General features: G+C 34.9%; 1 protein-coding gene across 1 annotated transcript; it reads right to left on the bottom strand.

The window, feature by feature from the left end:
* Positions 1-1,291: 1,291 nt before the first annotated feature.
* Positions 1,292-16,089, bottom strand: LOC144966476 (E3 ubiquitin-protein ligase HERC2-like). Its single transcript, XM_078903063.1, has 7 exons — positions 15,939-16,089; positions 12,194-12,469; positions 10,766-11,035; positions 8,930-9,146; positions 7,423-7,544; positions 4,769-4,972; positions 1,292-4,383 (listed from the first exon to the last, which is right to left on the bottom strand). Exons 2-7 carry the CDS (start codon positions 12,399-12,401, stop codon positions 4,220-4,222), a joined length of 1,185 nt encoding a protein of 394 aa, XP_078759189.1. The 5' UTR covers positions 12,402-12,469; positions 15,939-16,089; the 3' UTR covers positions 1,292-4,219.
* Between the last annotated feature and the right edge of the window lie 6,994 nt (positions 16,090-23,083).

Raw genomic sequence — 23,083 nt, forward strand, 5'->3', positions numbered from 1 at the left:
CAAAAGAAGAAAAAAATCTGGAGACGGAATAAAGTAGTTTTGAGGCGACATTTTGATGTCAGGAGCTACAGTAGCATTTAATATAAGGGCGTTTTTTTTTTTTTAGTTTCTTTCTTTTGTTTTACAGAATGGCACCCCCAGCTTCAAAAAACTCAAGATGCTTTGAAATTTTTCAGAAAGAATCCTAGACGTTGAAACTGTATGTGTGCACTTTAAGCAATGCAAGAATTTCATATAAGAATTCATCCACCACAGCCATGAGAAACATCTATCTCTGAAACATTATTGTGAGTGGTGTCTTGGAACTGAGCCCAGTGGTACCAACTTCATTGCCTCCTGCCCAAAGTGATGTTGGCAAAAGCAAACCTACAATGCTGCAGCCAACGTTATTTTCTATGGTGGAGAGGATGAAGCCTTATCCACAGTCATCAGAGAGGAAAATCCAGCTGGACAGGTTATTGATGACCATGATTGCCTCAGACGTGCAGCCTCTGTCAATTGTGGAGAACAGAGGTGTTGAGAATTGAATATAAAATTAGTGTGTGGAGTTACCTCAGCTCTATGATTGTTTCCTTCCTGTTTCGTTTTGTCTATGTTCATGTTACCTGCTTTTTGCAGAATTCATGAAAAATAAAATCACAGAACTTTAACAACCATCTGAAGTTGTTTCCTTATACATAACCAATACCTTAACAGGTTATGGCCCAGGCGATCATAATACGTCATTTTTCTTCAAATGAACATTCGTGATAAATTGAATTTACAATAAATAAGAAAGGCAGCAGCTTCATCCTCATACAAGGTATCGTATTTTGATGGCGATGAGAGGAACTTTGAATTGTGGCAAATCAAATTTCTCAGCCTTATGAGGATAAGGGGATACTATGACATCTGTAACAGTAATTCCGATTCAGTGGATCAAAATAAAAATGCTAATGCGTTTGCAGAACTGAAACAGTGTTTAGACGATAGGGCACTGAGGGCAGCTCTCAATAACCTCAATGACACTATCTTCCCAAAGGCAAACCAAGGATTATAAACCTTATATACTGAACTGACTCCTTTGAAATTTGAGAGAAATAATGAGTCACTAACCGACTTCGTAATCAGAGCAGAAACTTTAGTCGCACAATTACGAGACACTGGCGAAACTATAAGTGATAGTTTATTGATCAAACGATTTGAATATTCATTGTCATGCCATAGATGCTGAGTTTATAGGAGGGTGTTGAGTGTTGAATATAAAATTAGTGTGTGGAGTAACCTCAGCTCTATGATTGTTTACTTCCTGTTTTGTTTTGTCTATGTTCATGTTACCTGCTTTTTGCAGAAGAATTCAGGAAAAATAAAATCACATAATTTTAACAACCATCTTAAGTTGTTTCATTATACATAACCAATTCCTTAACAAGAGGCTTCAAAGCATTTATTAGGGCATTGGACGTGTGCTATGAAGTACCCAGTCGTAGACAGTTAACTCGGGAGCTTCTCCCTTCGATGTACGCCCAATGCAAAGCAAAAGTCATCGGACACCTCAAAGAAGCCAGCCACATTGCGACCACAACAGACATCTGGACGGCCAGGACAACAGGGTACATCACATTGAGAGCATATTTTGTCACAGACGACTTCAGAATGATGTCGTTCATCCTGTCCACCATCCAGATTAATAAAGACCACAAGTCCCTTAATGTGGCAGATTAGCTCCGGTGCTTGTTCCAACAATAGAATATTCTCGAAAGTCACAATTACAACCAAAAAAAAATTAATTTAGAAGAGTAAGGTCTATGCATATCTGAAGAGGTTTCATTTTTTGGCTGTTCGCAAAGAATGTGGTCCATTCTTGATAGAAATTAAATGTTTGTGGGAAAATAGAAATTTTCACCCAAACGTGGATAGACTTATCGGGTGAGGGATTGACTAGGGTTACTCCTAGTTATATGATGGAACATTTGACTGTCAGCTTTTATAGAGGTTGTTTCTACTCTGAAATCATCAGAGAGTTCGAAGAATGGTATAAATGTCGTTTTATGACAAAGAGTTCAGGATGGTGTAACCATCAAGCCCTTTCCACAACCAAAAACTCAAATGGAGAGATGTTTGTTGTGGATTCAGAGATGCAATCCCCCCTACTCTCAACTGAATGTTAACAAGATAACACGATTCATCTATGTGTTCTCACAAGACCAAAAATGATAGCCCTAAAAGAACTGAGGTCTTCCACAGACCAGACACTCCTTCCCTGATGGAAGTAAGTTCTCCTCCACAGAGGAGAATAAAAGTGAAAGGGCTGATGGCAGGCATACTGCCTAACCTCCCCCCAGAAAATGTAAGATGCCTTGTCAGACAAGATTTTTATTTGTTTGTTTGTTGCTTTAGGTCTCTTCCAACACAATTGAGGTTATATGAGAGACCGCTGAAACAAAAAAACAAGCAATCTAACAAAAATAGTACAAATGTAAATCAAAATCATAACCTAAAGATATCATAAACTAAATTATAAATAACCAAGAACAAACAGGCAGAAGATTTACAGAAAAAAAAATATCCCCTGTCAAAAATACAATCACAAACCAAAGAAGCAGGATAGGCTAGTAAAGAGAAGAAGAAACGACATCACTATCGGATCGTATACCCATGCGAACATCATAGGTATATGATTCAAGGGTGATGCTCCCATACAACCACCCGCTCAGACAAGATTAATTTCCTGGAAAACTATAGGAATCAGATCAAACAAAACAGAAATAATTCTCTTCCTCCAGAGGAATCCTCTGCAGTGATCTAAATAAAATATATAGTCAATCAACTGTATGGACTTTAAAAGAATCATTTCTTGCAAAACTGAACAATTTTTAAGACATTGTACCTCCAAATGACATTGAAAAATGTCATTAGAACCACAAATCTGAATTTCAGGCCTTTGGAAAGTGAGAAAGATATGAAAATAACAACCTGAAGAAAATGGAATTGAGGATGGCCTTTAAATAATGTATTTAAACAAATATTGGAGAAACTCCCCTGAAAAACAAGTTTGCCCAGAATACTGCATTCCTTAAATCCAAAGTGATCAAGGAAGATTCAGTGGACTCAAAAGAAATATCCAGTGTTCCCCATTTAGTGGGCTGCAACTGCGTATCACCAGATATTGTTGATGATGCAATTCATCAATTCGGATTATTTAAGTCAATTATCAAGGGAGTGCCATAGACCAATCAAAGGAGTGAGTGGTACTTCAATGAAAATTGACGGCTTGTCCAGTTTCTGAAGGTAAGTATCAAGAATTGTATCTTCCTTTGTTTTGCAGTGTTGTCTAAGTTCATATATAAATGTGTCATTGTAAAAGTGACTTAATTATTCTTTCCAACTAGATATAACAATTTCCATTAATATTCTCTCTTATTACTTGATATTTGGAAAGTGTTTTGGGGATGTCTTCTATTTTTGTTTTTCTTCCTCAGTTGTTAGTGTCTTGGTCTACGGTTACAGAGGGAAACTTACATACTCTCAATTCACTCTTCTCCACCATAAGAGCTGAAATTGGTGACAGCTGAGCTTTAAGCATTATAAGGCTGGCTAGTATAACAATTGGGGTATTACTCACAATTTCTTGTTTGATACTTTGGACAAAACAAGCTTTTTGAATGTTTACAGGTTTATAGGCTTTATTTTGTTGTGTAAAGTCGGATATGTATTGGTTTCAAAACGATACTGTTCAATTCAATACCCTATTCATCTGTTCCAAAACTGGGTATCTCAAAAATCGAGCTGTTCTGTTACAGCTCTAATCTAGACCTATTCTAGAAATGGAAACTAATAACAGGGCTGTCAGACCCAGACAGTCTACAAAATTATACTAAAAAATTAAATATCAGTTGTATTTAGTTTTGGCTTAAGGGAAAGATACTAGAATCAATTTTACTCCCTCTCCCACCCCCCACAAAAAAACAAAAAACAATAAAATTTCACCATTCTTTGAGGGCATTCACTAGTATACATCAAGCATTGTCGATTTCCTTCTTTTGTATTCTTTCTGACGGTTGAGACCCACCTCAATGTTGATGACAAGACGGTATTTCAGGTGCTTGCTGTCGATTAACACTTGATTCCAACATCCTGTGGCGAATCATCTGCTTTTTTTAGGCACACACGGCAAACCGGGAAGATGTACAAGACTGTATGTGGACAAGAGCCACAGACCAGATGACATTGTGATGAGTCAGGTTTGACCCTTTGAGCACACAAAAGCAGAATTCCAGTGACCAGCAAAAACTTTATAACCAACCAAACCATCAACCCTTGTCAAGCCATCCCTGTTAGCAGTATCTCCCAGACCCAGTTGGCCATAGCCATTCCACCCACAAGTGAAGATCTCACCTGCCTCTGTCAATAGATAATAAAGTAAGACATTTTTTTTCTTAATATATTAAAACACAAGTGACTGAATGCATCATTTCCATGTGAAAAAAAAACAAAAACAAACGAATAAGCTAAATATTACTTTCAATTTGTTTTACAAAGGAAGGGAATGTTTCAGTTTCTCCTTGGAAAATTGTATTCACCAACAATGGACATAATATAAATCTGTTGAGTAGTAGTAGACAATCGAAAAAGGTGATAAAAGATGAATAAAACAATCCAAATTGTTTCTAAAAATGGAGCAGTGCATTTTGGGCCACAATCTTTCATCAGCAAAAAATAATATGACACAAATAAAAGTATAATTTGAGTGAGATTATACTGTTAAAAGATTTAATGAGTGACTAACCGGTAAGCACAACTGTATGCCTGGATCCACATGCCACACTCTTCACATTTTTTCCATTAGGTGTGTCAATACAGATTGGTATCGACACAATACCAGCATTCTCATCAAAATCAAGTCCTTTGCTTTTACTTTCTCCCTCCTTGGCGGATTTCAATCCCAGCTGGCCACTCTCATTCCATCCCCACACATATAAATCTCCAATTTCTGTACCAAAGGACAACCGATTTAATATTTTTAAAAACTAATTCAGAGTCGAATTTTTAAGCTTTGTTTTTTTTGGGTTTGTTTTTTTTTTTTTTTGGGGGGGGGGGGGGGGGGTTGTTCTTTTTTTGTGTGTGCAACACCAGCCAAAAATGACTCAAGATATACCTAAATTTAGATAAATTAATATCTAATCTAGAAACTGTTTATTTAAAGGCCAGGGTCTGCTCAATTGACCCTTTGGATCTTAACACTGGAAACCAATCTGCTGAACATTGAGGCCAAGAAATATATGACATCTGCACCAAGTCCTAATAACATCAATGTGATATAGATAATTTTCTTAAGTTGCTCAATAACAACTAAAATGTTTTCCCCCAGAATTAAAATGGCAAACAAGGCTAGCATATAGTCATTTTAAGTTACTGAATTACATCACCCCAATAAAGAAACCAATTTCCTTTTTTTTTTTTTTTTTCATGATCTTGAGTTTTATAGGCTTTTCTCTTTTATAATTCAACTTCAAAATAAAATATTTGCCTTTTTCTAAACCGAATGTGAATATTAAAATGTTAACCGATTACATTCAATACCACCCGTGGGATTCCCACACATCATCTTAAACTGTCCATAACTGTTTGCTGAGTTTCCAAACCTGTCATCCCAACCAGCCTAAAAAGTAGTAGGAATGATTTTTAATACTTTATCTTTGATTACTCCAGGGTCAAGGCAGTTCAATAAAACGAAACAAGCTTTTTACCTGATTTCAAACGATGTTTTTGCTATACACTAGAAAAGTGATTATGGCATTTGATAATCTCAATTCCTTGTGGAATGACAAACTTTTAGAGGATGATAATGATGAAAATGTTGATAATGATGATGAATCAGTTATTGATATTTCCACAAACTTCTTTAGTTTTAACCCACTTTTCCCTTTTAATTTCAAAACTCACTCGACAGAAGCAATACAAGGTCCCATGCTTTCAGTGATCATTTAATTTATTTTTTTTACACACAAAATAAATCAGAACAACATAATGTTATTTATAAAAATAAAGGCAAATCTTTCTTCACGTTGAAATTCATGTCTTATGGATAGTAAGTTCAAAATTAATTTTTATTTGGAAGTAGGTAGCATTTTCCCCAGAGTTACTTAGGATGATAGGGGTATGTGTCCTCATTTTGGCTTAGGCAGAAGGGGTGTTAACCTCATTTATGGTTAGAATGTAATGGGTTAAACATATGGTACAAATCTGGCAGAAATGGCTTAGACTGTTGGAACGTTTGTATCAACTTATAAAATAGAAAAAAACTGACAGAAAATGTCAGCCCCCTGCCATGTCCATCATCACTTCTATAATTTAAATTTGGAATGCTAGAACAACTTCTAGGACCCACTTCTTCATCATTATCATTGAATTCATCAATTAAGTCAACAAGTGAAACCGAATTATCTCGATAAGGATGGAGTCTACCATTTCCAGCCATAGCAAGAAGTATTTCACTGATTCTAGAAGCAAAAATTCAGGATATTCAACAAGATTGGCTGTATCACACCACATTGGTTTTGGTTTCACTTTCTGAATAGTAAACACACCGTAAGAATGTAGTCAATAGCAGTTTAATTGTCTAAAACACTGGTCACTAATCAGCTACGTTTAAATTCGACTACTGTCAAAACTAGCACTCAGCAGCAGTAATGTCAAATTTAACAATCATCGAAAATGGGACCTGAATGGGGAAGCAGAATGTTAATTACCATCTTTGAAAATGTCACGCAGTGTCAATAAACGCCCTCCTCCTTTAGATTATCCACAGAAGGTTACAAATTCTAAGATCATAATTAGACAGATACAATGTCCAGTGAGTCAGTAACAAAATTTGGGTAATAAGACTTACCCAAACTGACTGAAATCCACAGCAGAAATATTTGCAACACAAATATACAACTTTACACAAAAATTCCAATGCTTACCATCCAACCAACTTATCTAATTATTTTTTTTTAAATACAAAAAACAAAAACAAAAACAAGCAACAGAGAAATATAACCACCAGCAAACTAACTAATCTACCGACAGATTATCAAATTTACACCAACACCCTTTTTTGGCAAGTCTTCATACCCGCAAATTTCTACGATATACATTGTAAAGTGTATTCTTGGCAAATCATGAGTGTGATCAGTGATAATGATACTGGATCTGGGATATTGTACTTGGGTAAGACATTTCACATACATTAGTACACTCAACTTGGCTATAGACAATTATAGATAATGGAAGAGTCCTAATACAAGGGTGCACAACAGGCAACATGTATTGTATGAATCAGAAATTTGATTCCAAAAGACAGGCTGGAGAAAAAATGAAGTATTGTCATTAAGCATGATGAAGCTGCAATAAATATATAGACTTTTAAATCATCATTAATTATGCCAACAAACATACCTGAGACAGCCACTGAGTGCCAACCCCCAGCCACCACAGTCTTCATCATCAACCCATCCAGGGCATCTAATAAGCGAGGAGATGTCTCATTTTCAATTTCACCATGACCAAGCTGACCACGGCTTATTTGATTAAAATTAAAAGGAAAAAGAAAAGAAGACATAATAACTACGGCATTCTAAGATAAACAATTTTTTTTGTAATGAACGCGAAATCTTCAACAATGCAATTTTAAAATATCTAATAGAACCCTATTTTAAGAAGATGAGAGAGGGTCTTTAAATACATTGATAAAAGACAAATTTAGATCACATCTGAATGAATTGAACTCAGTTGTTCCAATACATTAATTTGAATCGTCCTTCCAAATCAAACTATCAACTAATGTGTGTGACTAAAAGAAAAAAAAATGATGACAAAAATCCTCAGAATATCTTTTCATATTGATGGGTCACATGAATTATAGCTGTCTGGATTATCAAAACAGATGTCTATATGGTGGCCTACTGACAAAAGGTGCCCATATGATTAAAAAATTAAAAATTCCCTGAAGTTAGTGACATGTTTTCAGAGCAATCCTTTTCGAGTAATATGCAGTTTAATTCATCAGAATATCTTATTTAGCAATTTAATTTATCAAAATATCTTATTTAGGGACAAAGTTACGGGCATTCCAGTCCTCTGTGGTTTTAGACAAAGAAAATGATTTTTTTAAAAACCTTTTTTGCTCATATTTGAAAAAAATAGTCAGCACAATCTCCAACACCTTTTAACCGTCAAACATATAGCAAAATCAGGCTAAACAAAGTCAAAGACTTGGTAATTTATTTCAGATATGGTATATTTTGGTTTCAGCGGAATGACTGACAATCAAAAAGTGCTGCAAATAATGTCTATTATCACTGAGTTACTTCCCATATACAGCTGTGTCTCTCTAATCCGAAACTTCACAATCCGGATGTCTCCATTTATCCGGACAGGTTGCCTGTGGACGGGTTTTTTTTCTTTCTCTCACTATTTGTACAATCTAGGGATTGATTCTACTATCCAGATGTCTCTGTAATCTGGATAAAATGCTGGAACGAAGTTGTTTGGATTGGGGAGACGTGCCTGTACCATGGTGTAACATATTATATTTTGCATTGCAATCATACCACATATTTGGTGTCAAAACTATGCATGGGCTCTAGGTATTGCATAAGATGTCCGAGTTATGTGTGTAATACCAATAACTTGCCCGTCACTTTTTTCATCCAACATTTGGCCATATCAAATGTATACAGAAATCCCACAGCAGTACCTTCAGTTTATTTGTAATCTGTAAATTAGTTACATTCATAATCAAGTTTGCTGACAGTAGAAAGAAAAAAATGCAAAATTTTAAATGATTTCCAATTCATGGACTCGTTTCTGTTTAACATATCAAATGTTTCAAATTTGCCTATATTTCAACATTTAATGATGTTTTGAATTTCAAAACAGGAAAAGTAATAGCAATATCACTCACCTACTAAGTCCGTAGCTGTAGACACTCCCGCTACAAGACAAAAGTAGAACATGTTCTTTACCACAACTGATTTCCTTTATTGGTGTCACAAAATCGATGTGTTGAATTGAAAGCGTTACTTCTTTTTCATTGACATCTGGACTCACTTCTTTGTCACTGTCTGGGTAGGAACTTCCCAGGTTATTAGGCAACTGAAATTTTCCAAAACTGACACCATCTAAAACAAGGAAGAAAGGATTTTGAATGTATAGTTTCGTGTGTTTTATAAAAACATATTTACTTTGGATCATTTTTTAGAAGAATTTCTAGTGTGGTAAGGTCACAGTGAATTGCATAAAATACATTATCAATAAGATATGTCCAACTCCAAAAAGGATAAAGAGATTGAGTTACTCAAACTTTTATAATTATTTGAATAGGGAAAATAAGGTCCGAAATTTATTATAGAAAAGTGAGACAACATACAGACAAAACTTTTAATAATAAAAAAATATAAATACATTCAGTTGTATTCTATTTTACTTGATTTTACCAAGTGCTTGAACATAAATTTAAAATAAGGAAATTATCTTGCTTTTCAACAGATAACATAATCCACAGTGCTGCCCAAATTGTAGAGTCTTTGCAAAGGGACTACAGTGGAACCTCCCGATAACGACATGCCACGGGACGGAGTTTTTATGTCGTTATCCGGAGGTGTCGTTATTTAGAGGTTTCCAAGATGGCGGACAAAGTGGGCGTGGTAAGGCCCGCGGGACCAGTTTTTATTAACATTGACAAAACAAACAAAACATTGTAGTGTATTCCTCTTAGAAGGTTCTTGTGCATGTGTCTGGATGAGACTTTTAGGTGATCTGAACTGAGTACACTGATAGTGTGCTCCTGGAATCTACATGTTCCCTATTTAAACCATTCCCCTTTGTCTTACTTTTTCTAATGTCATTTCAATTGTAAATCTAGAATTTTTTTTACTATACAATTTTCTTCCTTTTTACTGGCGCTGATATGACATAGATGTGTCACAAGCGCTGTAAAACCCTTTAAAACAAACAAAAACAGGTAATTCGGACGCTGCGAGTTAGATAAAATTCCTCCTCCTCCTCCCACAAAAACACTAATACTACTACCACTACTACTACTACTACTACTACTACTACTACTACTACTACTACTACTACTACGATACACTACTACTACTATTATTATTATTACTACTACTACTACTTCTACTACTACTACTACTACTATCACCACATAATATCACATTTTCCAAGATTTTATGTTTACTTGCCTACACTTACATTTAAACCTTGATTCGTCAAAAAAGCTGCGTTCTCATTGGTTTCAAATGCTGCGTTCTCATTGGTTCAAGCAGGAATCGTTTTTATAAACTTTGAGTATTCATACTCGGTATTTTTAGTATCAGATATCTACGAAAACTGCCGAAAATCGCCAAAATGATGTCGCTATTCAGAGGTTTTATCAAAAAGTGCGTCGTTATTTGGAGGTTTTTTTATACTGATCTTAAATAGAAAAAAAATCGGGACCACGGGTCAATGTCGTTATCAGGAGGTTGTCGCTATTCGGAGGTGTCGTAATCGGGAGGTTCCACTGTAGTTTCTCTCCCAGGCTCACTCTGTCAATATTATCTGTCTTATAAATTAAATCTGACAAAACGTACTTTAGAAACGACTAGCTTCCTATCCAAAAGGTAGCAACTAATTGTTGTTATCTGTTGAACACTACTCACAGAAACTGGGATAAACTCGGTTTCCATAGTCCTAAAGCCAATAAATTACTTTTGCCAAATAATTTGCTTTTGAGAGTAATACCTACCGTAAACTGCATAGATTTCTTTATGACCACCAGCAACACATTGCAGATTCAATACAGATTCTTGTTTTTCATCTCTTTTGACATTCAGTGGCAGAGGCTGAGTCCCCCCACAACATAGGACGGATAACTTGTCTGGATTGATAGTATCCCTCAACAACACTGCTCCATTCCTGTCAACACCACAAGCACAGCATGTGTTCTCCAAAATAATGTTTGGTGCTTTTTTATTTGTATGAGAACCAACAACAAACGTACTGAATTTTTCAATGTCTGATGAAATATAAAATATAAAAGGAAAAAAATGACAATAATGTTTCATGTATCATGAGAAAAGGACGCTTTTATGAATAACTAGGCTATCCCATAATTTCTTTCTAAAAACAACTCATTTATTCACTTTCCCTCACAAAAGTCCTACCCCAATTTTGCCCAGTACACAATGTCTCTGTTTTATATTTAAAGATCCCTTTAATATTAAAATAATAAATGAGAATGATCTTTATAAAAAAGAGGTCTTATACATTTAGAAACGGGCGGCCAAGTAGCCAAGTAATTTTGTTAAAACCTTTTAATAATGTGGGATGAACCACTTGTCCATTAAACAAACCATTAAAAAATTATTTTTTTTAAATAAATAAATAAAGTGGTCATATCGTTAGTGGTGAAGGCAGCTAAAATAAAACCAAACAGTCATAATTATGAAGAAAAAAAATCTCTGAACCTTACTTCTGCAATATTTACTCACAAACAAACATTATATTGCAATTCTATTGCTTCATATCATAAAATAATTTGTGAGATAATAATTCAAAGAAAATAAATTATATCCTCAAATTTTAGTAAATTATAGCTATATCATGACAATAAACAATACCAGAATGATTTAAAAATACAATTTTAAAAAAAGCTTTGCTTTAGTTAAACATTTATCCTTAAGTAACAAGCCATCCTAATGCAGACCTGCTAACCCTCAACATTCCAGAAATGGAATCAGAACATCAGAAAATAGGAATTTGAGCCAAAAACAAGAATTTGTAATATGACTTACCACTTGCTTGCCAAAATTTATGACAATTAACCACCAAATTTTACCAATAGATAATTCCCTCTCAGAATTACCACCAACATTGCCACCAAACACATCAAGTGCATAAAAACTGAAATTTTATCACAAGCAAGCACGTGTGTTAGGGAATGGAAACGGACAGGGGAGGGAGAGAATTCATTTCCTACTTCTTCACCTTTTCTTTCCCTCTATCCCCTTCTCATCATTATTGTTATTTTTGAAAATCAGAATTTTAGAGACAATGGCAGAATGACAGAAAGGAAAAATTGGAATGATTCCACCCAAAATAGAAGGGTTGGCAGGTATGCTAACATGGAGAATACAAATTGTAGGGATCAACAAAAGAAACATTTCATTCTCACCTCTTCTTTTAATAGAGAAAATACACCTGGACCAAGTAAAACGCATCATTATATCCGGTTTGTCTGCATCTTCAGGCAATGACACTTGACAACAAAGTTCCAATACTGATTGTTGTGGGGTTTGGATATATTGGTCTTCTGCATACAACTTTTTCAAATTGAAGTTTAGTTGATCAAAACTATTGTGACCACAGACAAAGATATCCATTACTGAATCAAATTGTGATGTTTGAAAAAGATCTTGAACTAGGCACTCAGCTACCACTCGGGAGTCAACTTTTGAAGACAAAAGAATGAAAATGAAAAAAACTATATTAATTAATTAACAATAAACATATATATATATTTCACCAAAATAATAATAATAATAATAATTAATAATAATATATAATAATAATAATAATAATAATAATACTAATACTAATAATAATAATACAGCACACTTGTTAAGCACACCATATCCTGTTATACAGGACTTCTCCAATCTGAAAAAACAACAACACTGAATCGGCTTCAGTCACCACGACAGAATATGGCGTCAAGTCCAATTAAATATGTTGATTTTTGCTGCTAAATGATGCGCCCTGCGATTAAAATGCAATTTTCTCAAGCCTGCTGAATGGCCAGTGTTCCCCTTGGCAGCAGCTTCTTATGGTTCTCACACTACTATGTTTTGACGATCGACCCAATCAGCAAAGTCCTGTCCGCATTTGTGCACCGTCGCGAACCCGCCCGGTAGCATCGTCACAACACACCGTTCAACTAGATGCTCTGACATTTCGGGTTCTTGCCCACATCGGGTACATGTAGGACAGATGGAGAGTCCCCAACTGATGAAGCACCTTTGCTGTGAGGCAGCTCCTCGACCGAAGCCGATTCGCAGCCACCCAGTGTCTCCTCTTACTGGTTACGAAGCCTGGCAACTTCTTACCAAGCTTAGAGGAGTGTATGTCCCCGCCCCCACGAGGGATTGATTTCGTCCAAATGGACTTCCATCTCGTATATGCATCTCTGTCCAAAGTCAGCCGTGGCTGATTTCGACTTCACAAAAGTACCCAATCAGAACCTCACGAGGCCAGAAACTACATACACTTTGACCCCCTTGAAAAACTCATCTGTTTTTGGTGATCAAACCTTGTAAGTTACCGGTACCCATATTATTTATAATAATAATAATAATAATAATAATAATAATAATAATAATAATAATAATAATAATAATAGAAACGTGATTCCCATTTTGTGGCCAATCTCGGTTAATTTGAATTTGACCACGCACGTGGTTATGGCGGAAAACAGACTCGATCTGAAATCATCTACTTTGACAGGCCCATTTTTGTCAATTTTCATCTTTTATCTACAAATAAGTGTCATATGTCATTTTAAAGCTTGAAATATGAGGATTCAGAATTTGTAAAAATTATGAGCGGGAGACGATTATGCAACTTTTAAAAGTAGGTCAATTAACGGTGACCCTGATTAACATGGAAATGCAAAATGAAAAGAAATGTTAACAATCTGAAGTGAAAAATGACTCAAAATACACGTACACAGGTCCACTTTTTAAAAATAAATAACAAACAGAATATTTTTTTGTATTATACAACAAGGGGGATAATTACATGAGACAAATAACGAAAAAATATTTTTTTTAGTATTTTAAACTTTCATTTCAACTTTGAAAAAAAAAATGGGTCCTTGTTTTCAATTGTATTGTCAAAATGGGCGACAACAACCCAGGAATAGGTGTCTGGAGGATCCTCTTTTACCAATCACACACTCTGCTCTGCACATACACATAAATAAATTGTCCCGCTATTCCTTGGGAGAACTGCACGGTGAAACTCCCTCTCCTCCAGTACCTGGTATAAAAGTAAAAGCAATATATAAAGACATGGTTGATGACAAAAGCACTGCTTTAAGGATATTTGATTTCCACTGCTTTAAACATATTTGATTACTCTCTTGAGAAAATAAGGCTTATAATTGCGCATACGAAAGGTGTTTTTAAGAACAAATACTCACACTTATAACTGTTGTTTGCTACACCACAGAGGTTCGAGTGTGAGGATATGAAATGATGTAGCATATGAATCTAATAAAAAGATATATATAAATAAGACTAAAATCTGATAACAAATTTTTTTTTCTGGAACATCTTGGCAAGTCGTACAGCATTTTTTTCCTTTCAACATGTAATTCAGTACTTAGTTGCTATTACGGATTTTATCCATATCGGTTAGCAAATTCACAGTTGTGGAGTAATATCTCTCAAGCCTGTGTATCTTGTATTGTAGCTAATCAAAATTTTCATACTGGATAAAATGCTTTTAGATCAGATGGTCAGATTCCAACGCTGCATCCTCCCTAAAAGCAGAGTGAATGTTGTGGTGACACGAAAATTCTGAGATAAGAGAGCGAATCAATATATTTAATATTAAATGTTTACAAATTCAATTGATAGCAATTTGTGTTCTTAAACAGCTAGAAATGTTCAGATTTGTACTTACATTGAAATATTCAGCATAGGTTACCAAAGTTTACATTTATGAACTGTATATTCATCACCAATGTCCAAGTTTACACATTTCAGAATTTCTGGTGCCCATGCAGATGGTGCCCGCGCAGGTGACACCAAACTTTATTTTGCTCAAAAAAACTTTTTCAAAAATTTCAAGCCAAAAATCAAAGTTTAAAACACAAAATCAGAGCAAGATTAATGTCTCCAATCAATTTTCAAACACTTTCTTTCATAATTAATAATAAAATAGGATATTGAAATTTGGTGCACGGGCAGAAAATTGAAGACACGAAATCACCCATACCCCATTATTCACTCTAAAAACAACTAATAATGTTAATTTTTTTTGTTTTGTTAATTTTACAAGTTTCCTAGACCTAATTTTAGTCAGTTGAACACATTTTTAGTTAAAAATGTCAAAGCTTGCCTGATATCAGTTTCCTTTGTCACATCGGAGACACGAAAATAACGCGATTACATAATATGCAGGAAATAACTTATAAACAAAGATGGAAATAATTTTTTAAATTTTTAAATCATACAAATTGTTAGTTAATACATCTAACTTTTGTTAAAAACAAAACATAAAGTTAACTTTAAATGGAAACTGTTGATTCACTTACCTCATTTGATCCATTCTAGAAACGAAAGTAAAACCTTCGTGTCTTCAAAACGCCACTTTCGCTCGGTAAAAAATCATTAAAAAATATAAAGGAGCAAAATTTCACAACCATTTTGCTACCACAGCTCCAGGAAGAGTTGATCTATCAAAAACAGCAACTAGACGTCTAGATATAATCACCGAATCTCAATTAGATTTTGATTTATTGTGTGGCCCATGCAGAAACTGCTTTTCCTGTCATTATTGTGTTTTCCGCCTTATCTGGCAGCCCTGCCGTGATCCTAGCTTGGTCTCAATCTTCATTCATTCAGGCCAGGGCGCCATGAACATTAACATAGCCAACATTGAATACTGTTGTAAATCTACGAAAATGAAATTGAAATGCAAACGGACGTCAGTCAGCCGGGAGAACGTCGATCTGCTGATCGTCGTAGCCTTCGTAAAACCATGGCTTCGGTCTGATACGACCTAGAGAAAGTATAGATCAAATCAACATCGTATTTCCCACCTGCCAGACTGAGCAGCAACTGACTGCAACCAACGAGTCTAATCAAAATCTAATTAGACTTTAGTTTAATTTCAGGGGTACTGAAAGTCCTTACGCCTTACTGAAACCAAAGATAATCTAGAAACAAGATAGAGAACTTCGAGTTTTTTCCTATTTGAAGACAGGGTTGCCAGATTATTTTTCAACAAAATACCAGGGGAAGACTCAAAAAATGCCAAAACACTCCAAAAAATGCCAAAGTCTGTTGACTCCCACCCCCACTAAGAAAACTACTCACTTTTGATAGACAATTTACTATCATATCCTGGTGGCTTGCGTGTTTTCTTTTCTTTTCTTTTTTTTTTCGTTTTTTTTTAATTATACTAAATTTCCTGTTGGGGTAATTTTTTACCTACTGACTACTAAGTGGAGTGCTAAACCACTACACCACGGTTGGACTTTAAGAATGAAAAAGAAATACATTAACATGAAAGGTAAATACGTAAACAGTTAAATAATTATTGACAATTAAGAAAACTTACTGTTTCGTGTTTCTTATGAAACTTAATTAAGAAAAGGTGTCAGTTGAAGTATAATATACAAGAAAAGAAAATGCCAAATGAAAATGCCAAATGCCAAATGATTTTTCTAATGCCAAACGGTTTTCAAAAATGCCAGATTTTTGGAATCTGGCATTTAAAATGCCAAACTGGCAACCCTGTTTGAAGAGTGTAGTATGAAATCGTAGTAATCCCCCTTTGGTGAATTCATTCAGCGTACCTAGCAACAACAATGATTTGATAGAAACTACATGTGAACTAGAAAGCTTGTTTGGAGCGTGTTAGTATCAAGAGTCTTTCATCAACACTTATGATAATGAATAAATATACATTGTTTATAAAACAAACGACCGTAGGCCACAAAATGTCGCCAAAGTAAAACAAAATGTACCGCCGAAATCGAAACAAGCAAGAAAGCCTATCACTACAAAACTGTTAACTTTCTACTTCTTCTATACCTTGCACGTTCAGTGGTTGCGTTGTACTTGTACAGAAAAATTTCAATTGAAAGAGAAAGAAAGAATGTATGCGTGTGTGTGAGAGAGAGAGAGAGAGAGAGAGAGAGAGGAAGAGAGAGAGAGAGATAGAGAGAGAGAGATAGATAGATAGATAGATATATATATTATATATATATATATATATATATATATATATATATATATATATATATAGAGAGAGAGAGAGAGAGAGAGAGAGAGAGAGAGAGAGAGAGAGAGAGATTTTGTTCTTACAACTCACCCACATCATCAGCTCTTTTCCAATGCCAGAATCAAATTCTAATGGAAATGCAAACCATAATTAAGGCTAGCACTGTAAGGCAGCACAGTAAGGCAAGCAGTAATTATTATTATTATTATTATTATTATTATTATTATTATTATTATTATTATTATTATTATTATGAGGACGAGGTTATTTGGGCCAGGTGGCCAGAAAAAATATATATGTGGCTATTTGAGCCAGGTATCATAGAGAACTTAGGTACATTCTAGACTATTGGACCAAGTGTCCGGTCATATGACCTCTGATATGTATCACAAATAAATCACGATACAAGATTATAAAATAAGAATATCAGGTTTCAAGATCAGACCATGTAAGAAATTGCGGTTAAAAATGAGAATTTTGAGATTTTAAGACCAGGTCGTGTAATATACTGCGTTAAAAAAAAAAATGAAAATTAGTATATTTTAAGACCAGACCGTGTAAGAAATTACGGTTTACAAAAAAATGAGGATTTGGAGATTTTAAGACCAGGCCGAGTAATATATACTGCGGTTAAAAATGAGAATTAGTATACTTTAAGACCAGACGGTGTAAAAAAATATGGTTAAAATAAGAGATAATCTCATTGATGATAAACTATCATCATTTTTCTATTTTGATTCCATTTTTTTGATTTAAAAGATCTATTACATTCTTTTAAGACATGATGTAGTCGGACATTAATATAGAGGGAAATAATCATATCTTCCACTTTACAATTACAGGCACCTTTGGTTATTGGAGGGGATAATGGTTGTAGATAATTGAAAATAATCCTTTTTAAATTGCTCTTTGGTAATATTGCTTGAATAACCCTCATGAATTTATTTTCTAAATTGAAAATCACCATTTGCAAATGGTTACTTGGGAAAAAGAGTCCAGCTTTGCTTCCATCAATTTGTTTTAAGTTTAAAAATTGAGTAGTGTTTGTAAGCTCTCTATCTCCCTTTAATAAGCCTAAACATTCTTTACATATTTTTAAATGAAGTTTATTGACTATATATCCTGCTATGTAAGCTAAAACATTCACTTTAATCTGTTTTGACAACTCAGTTTGTATTTCAGTATTTCAGGTTCAATAGTAAGAATTTGGGCAGTTTTGTTTGAATTTGTGATATTTGTTAGTACTTTGTTTTCTTCATGGGAATTTTTTAAACTTTCACTAAAATTCTTGAAAGATAACAAAAAATTATCTCCATCATCCTTGTAATTGCTGCCTTCACAGTGAAGAAAAAGACAATCTACCATAACATTTCTAAAAAAAGATCTGAATTCCATGGCACTGGGATTGTCAACTCCTGAAATATGGGTACTACCGCAAACTCGGGGACCCGAGTCTCTCTTGCTTAGTTTACCCTAGATACGGTCTGCCGCCTGGAATGATGACACCGGATGTTGCTTATCGTTGTATGCCAGATTCTTATCGTTGTATGCCAGACTGGCATTTTCTTTTTTATGTGTTTTATTATTATGTGCGAATTTAATGTATAATGTTTTTATACGTTTTTGAACAAATAAACGTATATTTGAAAATGGGTAATAAAAACAGTAAAACATTTTTTGACGTGTTCAATCATTTGGATTTCACGTGGGGTTCTTTGCCGTTTTTTTTTTTTTTGTCTGGTGTGTTTGTGTTTTTCACGCCGCGGCATTTCGATTCTCATCGTTGTATGCCAGATTGGCATTTTCTTTTTTTCGTGACCAGCATTTTCTACAAAATTATGTGTTTTATTATTATTATGTATGTACATGAACATAATATGTATTATATGCGAATTTAATGTATAATGTTTTTATACGTTTTTGAACCCGTTTTTGAACAAATAAACGTATATTTGAAAATGAGTAATAAAAACAGGAAAACATTTTTTGACGTGTTCAATCATTTAGATTTCACGTTGGGTTTTTTGCCGTTTTTTTTTTTTTTGTCTGGTGTGTTTGTGTTTTTCGCGCCGCGGCATTTCGATTCTCGTAATGGCGTTACAATTATTATATGCTCATGCGAGGACAGAAGAAGACGCTATTCTCTTTCTCCAGACTAACGGGTTATTAACAAGAAATCCACCAAATTGTGCGACTTGCAACCGAGTCACCACTCTTATAAAGAAAAGTGCCACAAGTGACAACAGGTACTGGCGTTGCCCTACCCACAAGAGTGTCAAAGTTCCCTTAAGGAGAGGATCGTTCTTTGAACATCAGTGTCTTCCTCTGAGAAAAATTGTTGAGCTGCTCCTTTTGTGGGCTTTCAAGGAGCCGATTCTAAACAGTACAGGGCTCACTGGAGTGAGTGAAAATTCTGTTTTACAGTGGTATGGTTTTTTCCGAGACATTTGTTCGTGGTGGCTTTTGAACAACCCGTACTAAATAGGTGGTCCAGGCCTCACAGTCGAGATCGACGAAAGTCTAGTGGCCAAAAGAAAAAACAACGTGGGCCGAGTTGCTGAGCAACGGTGGGTGTTTGGTGGTGTGTGTAGGGAGACGGGACAGGGATTTTTAGTGGTCGTGGATAACGACAGATCAGCGGCTAGACTGTTGCCACTTATTCAGGAGCACATTGCCCCTGGTTCCACTATACACAGTGACGGCTGGGCTGCATACAACGGGATAGCCAACCTCCCAGTCCAACCTCCATATCCATATCAACACCTGGTGGTGAACCACACAGCTAACTTTGTTGACCCCCAGACAGGCGCATGCACCAACACTATTGAGTGTTATTGGAAGAACTGCAAACGCAGGTTCAAATCTATGCTGGGTGCCCACAGTAGTCAACTGGAATCTCATTTAGATGAATTTATGTGGAGGGAGCTATACGGGAAGACTCACCAAGAAGCCCTTCGACATAATATTCTCCATCTTTCGCAGTGGTATCCAGTATAGGGTGAGTTATAAATACTGTTTACTACTAGTATATGAAAAAAAAACCCAACAAAACAAAACAAAATCCAGTCCAGATCTAATTATCTACTATGAATCTAGAAATAGATATATTTAGATCTCGAAGCGATCTAAATTTTATATTTTTAAAAATATTAGATCTCAAAAAAAAATTAATTTAAAAAATAAAAATTTTGGCCAAAAAATAATTTGGATCTAGATTTTATATTTTAAAAGATATTAGATCTCAAAAAAAAATTAATTGAAAAAATAAAAATTTTGGCCAAAAAATAATTTGGATCTAGATTTTATATTTTAAAAGATATTAGATCTCAAAAAAAAAATTAATTAAAAAAATAAACATTTTGGCAAAAAAAAAATTTGGATCTAGATTTTATATTTTAAAAGATATTAGATCTCAAAAAAAAATTAATTGAAAAAATAAAAATTTTGGCCAAAAAATAATTTGGATCTAGATTTTATATTTTAAAAGATATTAGATCTCAAAAAAAAAATTAATTAAAAAAATAACAATTTTGGCCAAAAAATAATTTGGCCAGAAATTATTTGGGGTCCCCGAGTTTGCGTAAAAAAAAATAAAAAAGATTTGGCCAGCAATTTTTTTGGGTCCCCGAATTTGCGTAAAAAATATAAAAAATTTGGCCAGAAATTATTGGGGAAATTTTTGGGTCCCCGAGTTTGCGGTACCTAGTACCGGGTACTACCGCAAACTCGGGGACCCGAGTCTCTCTTGCTTAGTTTACCCTAGATACGGTCTGCCGCCTGGAATGATGACACCGGATGTTGCTTATCGTTGTATGCCAGATTCTTATCGTTGTATGCCAGATTGTAGTTTGAACTTAGATCCTCCCACAATAGTAGTAAAGAATTAATGGACAGTCGCCAACCAGAAATGCAATATATGTTTTGGGAAGACTTTATGCTTTTAAGCCACTCAAGCATTTCCTTCAGGAAGGAAAGATGACCAGAGTCAGATGAAATAGCATGGCCCATTTGTCGACTAGAACATTTCCTTCCACTATTAAAAGTATTGAAAAGTCTATCAAAACGTTCAAGAAAATTACTGGTTTCCAAGGGGAAAGGTGGATAAGTTTTGTTCTAAAAACTTAAGTGCATTTTCTCTGTTTACACTATTTTTTTTATCATCATTCATTGTTGTCAATTTTTTATTTGTTTTATACAGCTTGTTCTGCACTGCCTTCAGCTGCTGCCTTAACTTTGGCTCTATATCTGAAACAGAATCAGATGCTTCGCTATGACTGGTGCTGGGTTGATCCGTACACATTTTTTTCCCAGGCAGATCAAATCTTGACGGCAACTTTCTTTTTAGAGTTAAAGGCCGTAGTTGATTATTTTTGGGCCAATTAAAAATTGTTGGTACAGCATTATATACCAGTCTCTTCCTCTGATCGGGCACATTGTTGAGGTTCAAAATGGTCTGCACAAAGCAGGCATCTGGCCTTTGCTACATTTTCCATTGAGATGCCGATTAAGTCTTCTCTTCGACTATTTTGGATCCATTTTCGACATCTGTAGAAATAATAGATGTCGCAGCAATGTCAGTACACCATCCAAGACTGGCATAAATTAGTTTACCAGAATAACACAAAACTGTTCTAACTCACAGCTGCAGCTTATCTCGTACTCGTAGATAGTGATTATAGGTAGAGATAGATAATAATGATAGACAGATTAGATATGATATAGATAGAGGAGAAAATAATGGAGAGAAAACAAAACATACATGATCATACTCATACACACCACAGTGTGTTGATTGACACGCACACATATACATAGTAGAGATATTGAGATAGAGAGAGAAAGAGAGAGAGAGAGATGATAGAGAGAGAAAGAAAGAAAGAGAGAGAGGGGGAGTGAGAAAGAGAGAGAGTGAGATGGAGTATGTGTGTGTGTGTGTGTGTGTGAGAGAGAGAAGGAGAGATGAATGGAATGACTGGTTACACCACAACCACTACACTACACTAAAAACACAGTTCACATAGAGAGGTGGGCCGGTGTTACCAATACTTAGCTTCTATACCAGGATAAATCATTCAATTTATTTATTTATTCATTTAAGGAATGGGCAAAATTCAGTAGGCAGCTCAATATAATAATAGTAATAATAATAATAATAATATCGTTGTCTTGAAGGTACTGCCCCTTCCTACCTTTCAGAACTAATTGAAAGATATTCAAAACCCCGCCCCTTACGTTCGGCCAGTGATTCCACAAAACTAGTTGTCCCTCGAATTCGGAAAAATGCTGGAATGAGATCCTTTTCTCATTTCGGACCCTCTATTTGGAACGCCTTACCGCAGAGCATTCGTGAAAAAGAATCTTTGTCTATTTTTAAACGTTCGCTTAAAACATATTTGTTTCGATTTTAGTAGATGGTATGAGAAGCAAGATAGGTTTGGTTTGTGTTGTGTGTTGTGTTGTGTGTGTGTATGTGTGTGTGTGTGTGTGTGTGTGTGCTTGTGTGTGTGAATGAGTATGTTTCAGCCAAAGTAATTTGTAATTTAAGCGCTTAGAGTCTGGTGTCTCGGAGTTATAGCGCTATATAAGTTTTCAGCATTATTATTATTATTATTATTATTAATAATAATAATAATAATAATAATAATGATGATGATGATGATGATGATGATGATGATGATGATGATGATGATGATGATGATGATGATAATAATAATAATAATATCAATAATAACAACAATATCAGTGTGTGGCTATGTCTTGTGATATGACACTCGTCTTCGGATAGGAAGGTCCTGTTATTTTGATTGTTTTGTTTTTAAAAGTTGTAGGGCGCTTAAAACACATTACGGTCATATCAGCGCCAGTAAAAAGGAAGAAAATGGGATAGCAAAAAGTTCTAGAATTACAATTAAAGCACCCAATAAAAGTTAAGACAAGTGGGAATTGATTCAAATAGGAAACATGTCGAATCCAAGAGCACAAAGTACTTAGTTTGAGATCACCTAAAAGTCTCAACCAGACACAAGCACAGGTCATCACTAAAAGGAATAAA

Source organism: Berghia stephanieae, chromosome 2, assembly GCF_034508935.2.
Source record: "Berghia stephanieae isolate SIO BIC M18660-M18661 chromosome 2, UCSD_Bste_1.3, whole genome shotgun sequence".
NCBI lineage: Eukaryota > Metazoa > Mollusca > Gastropoda > Nudibranchia > Aeolidiidae > Berghia > Berghia stephanieae.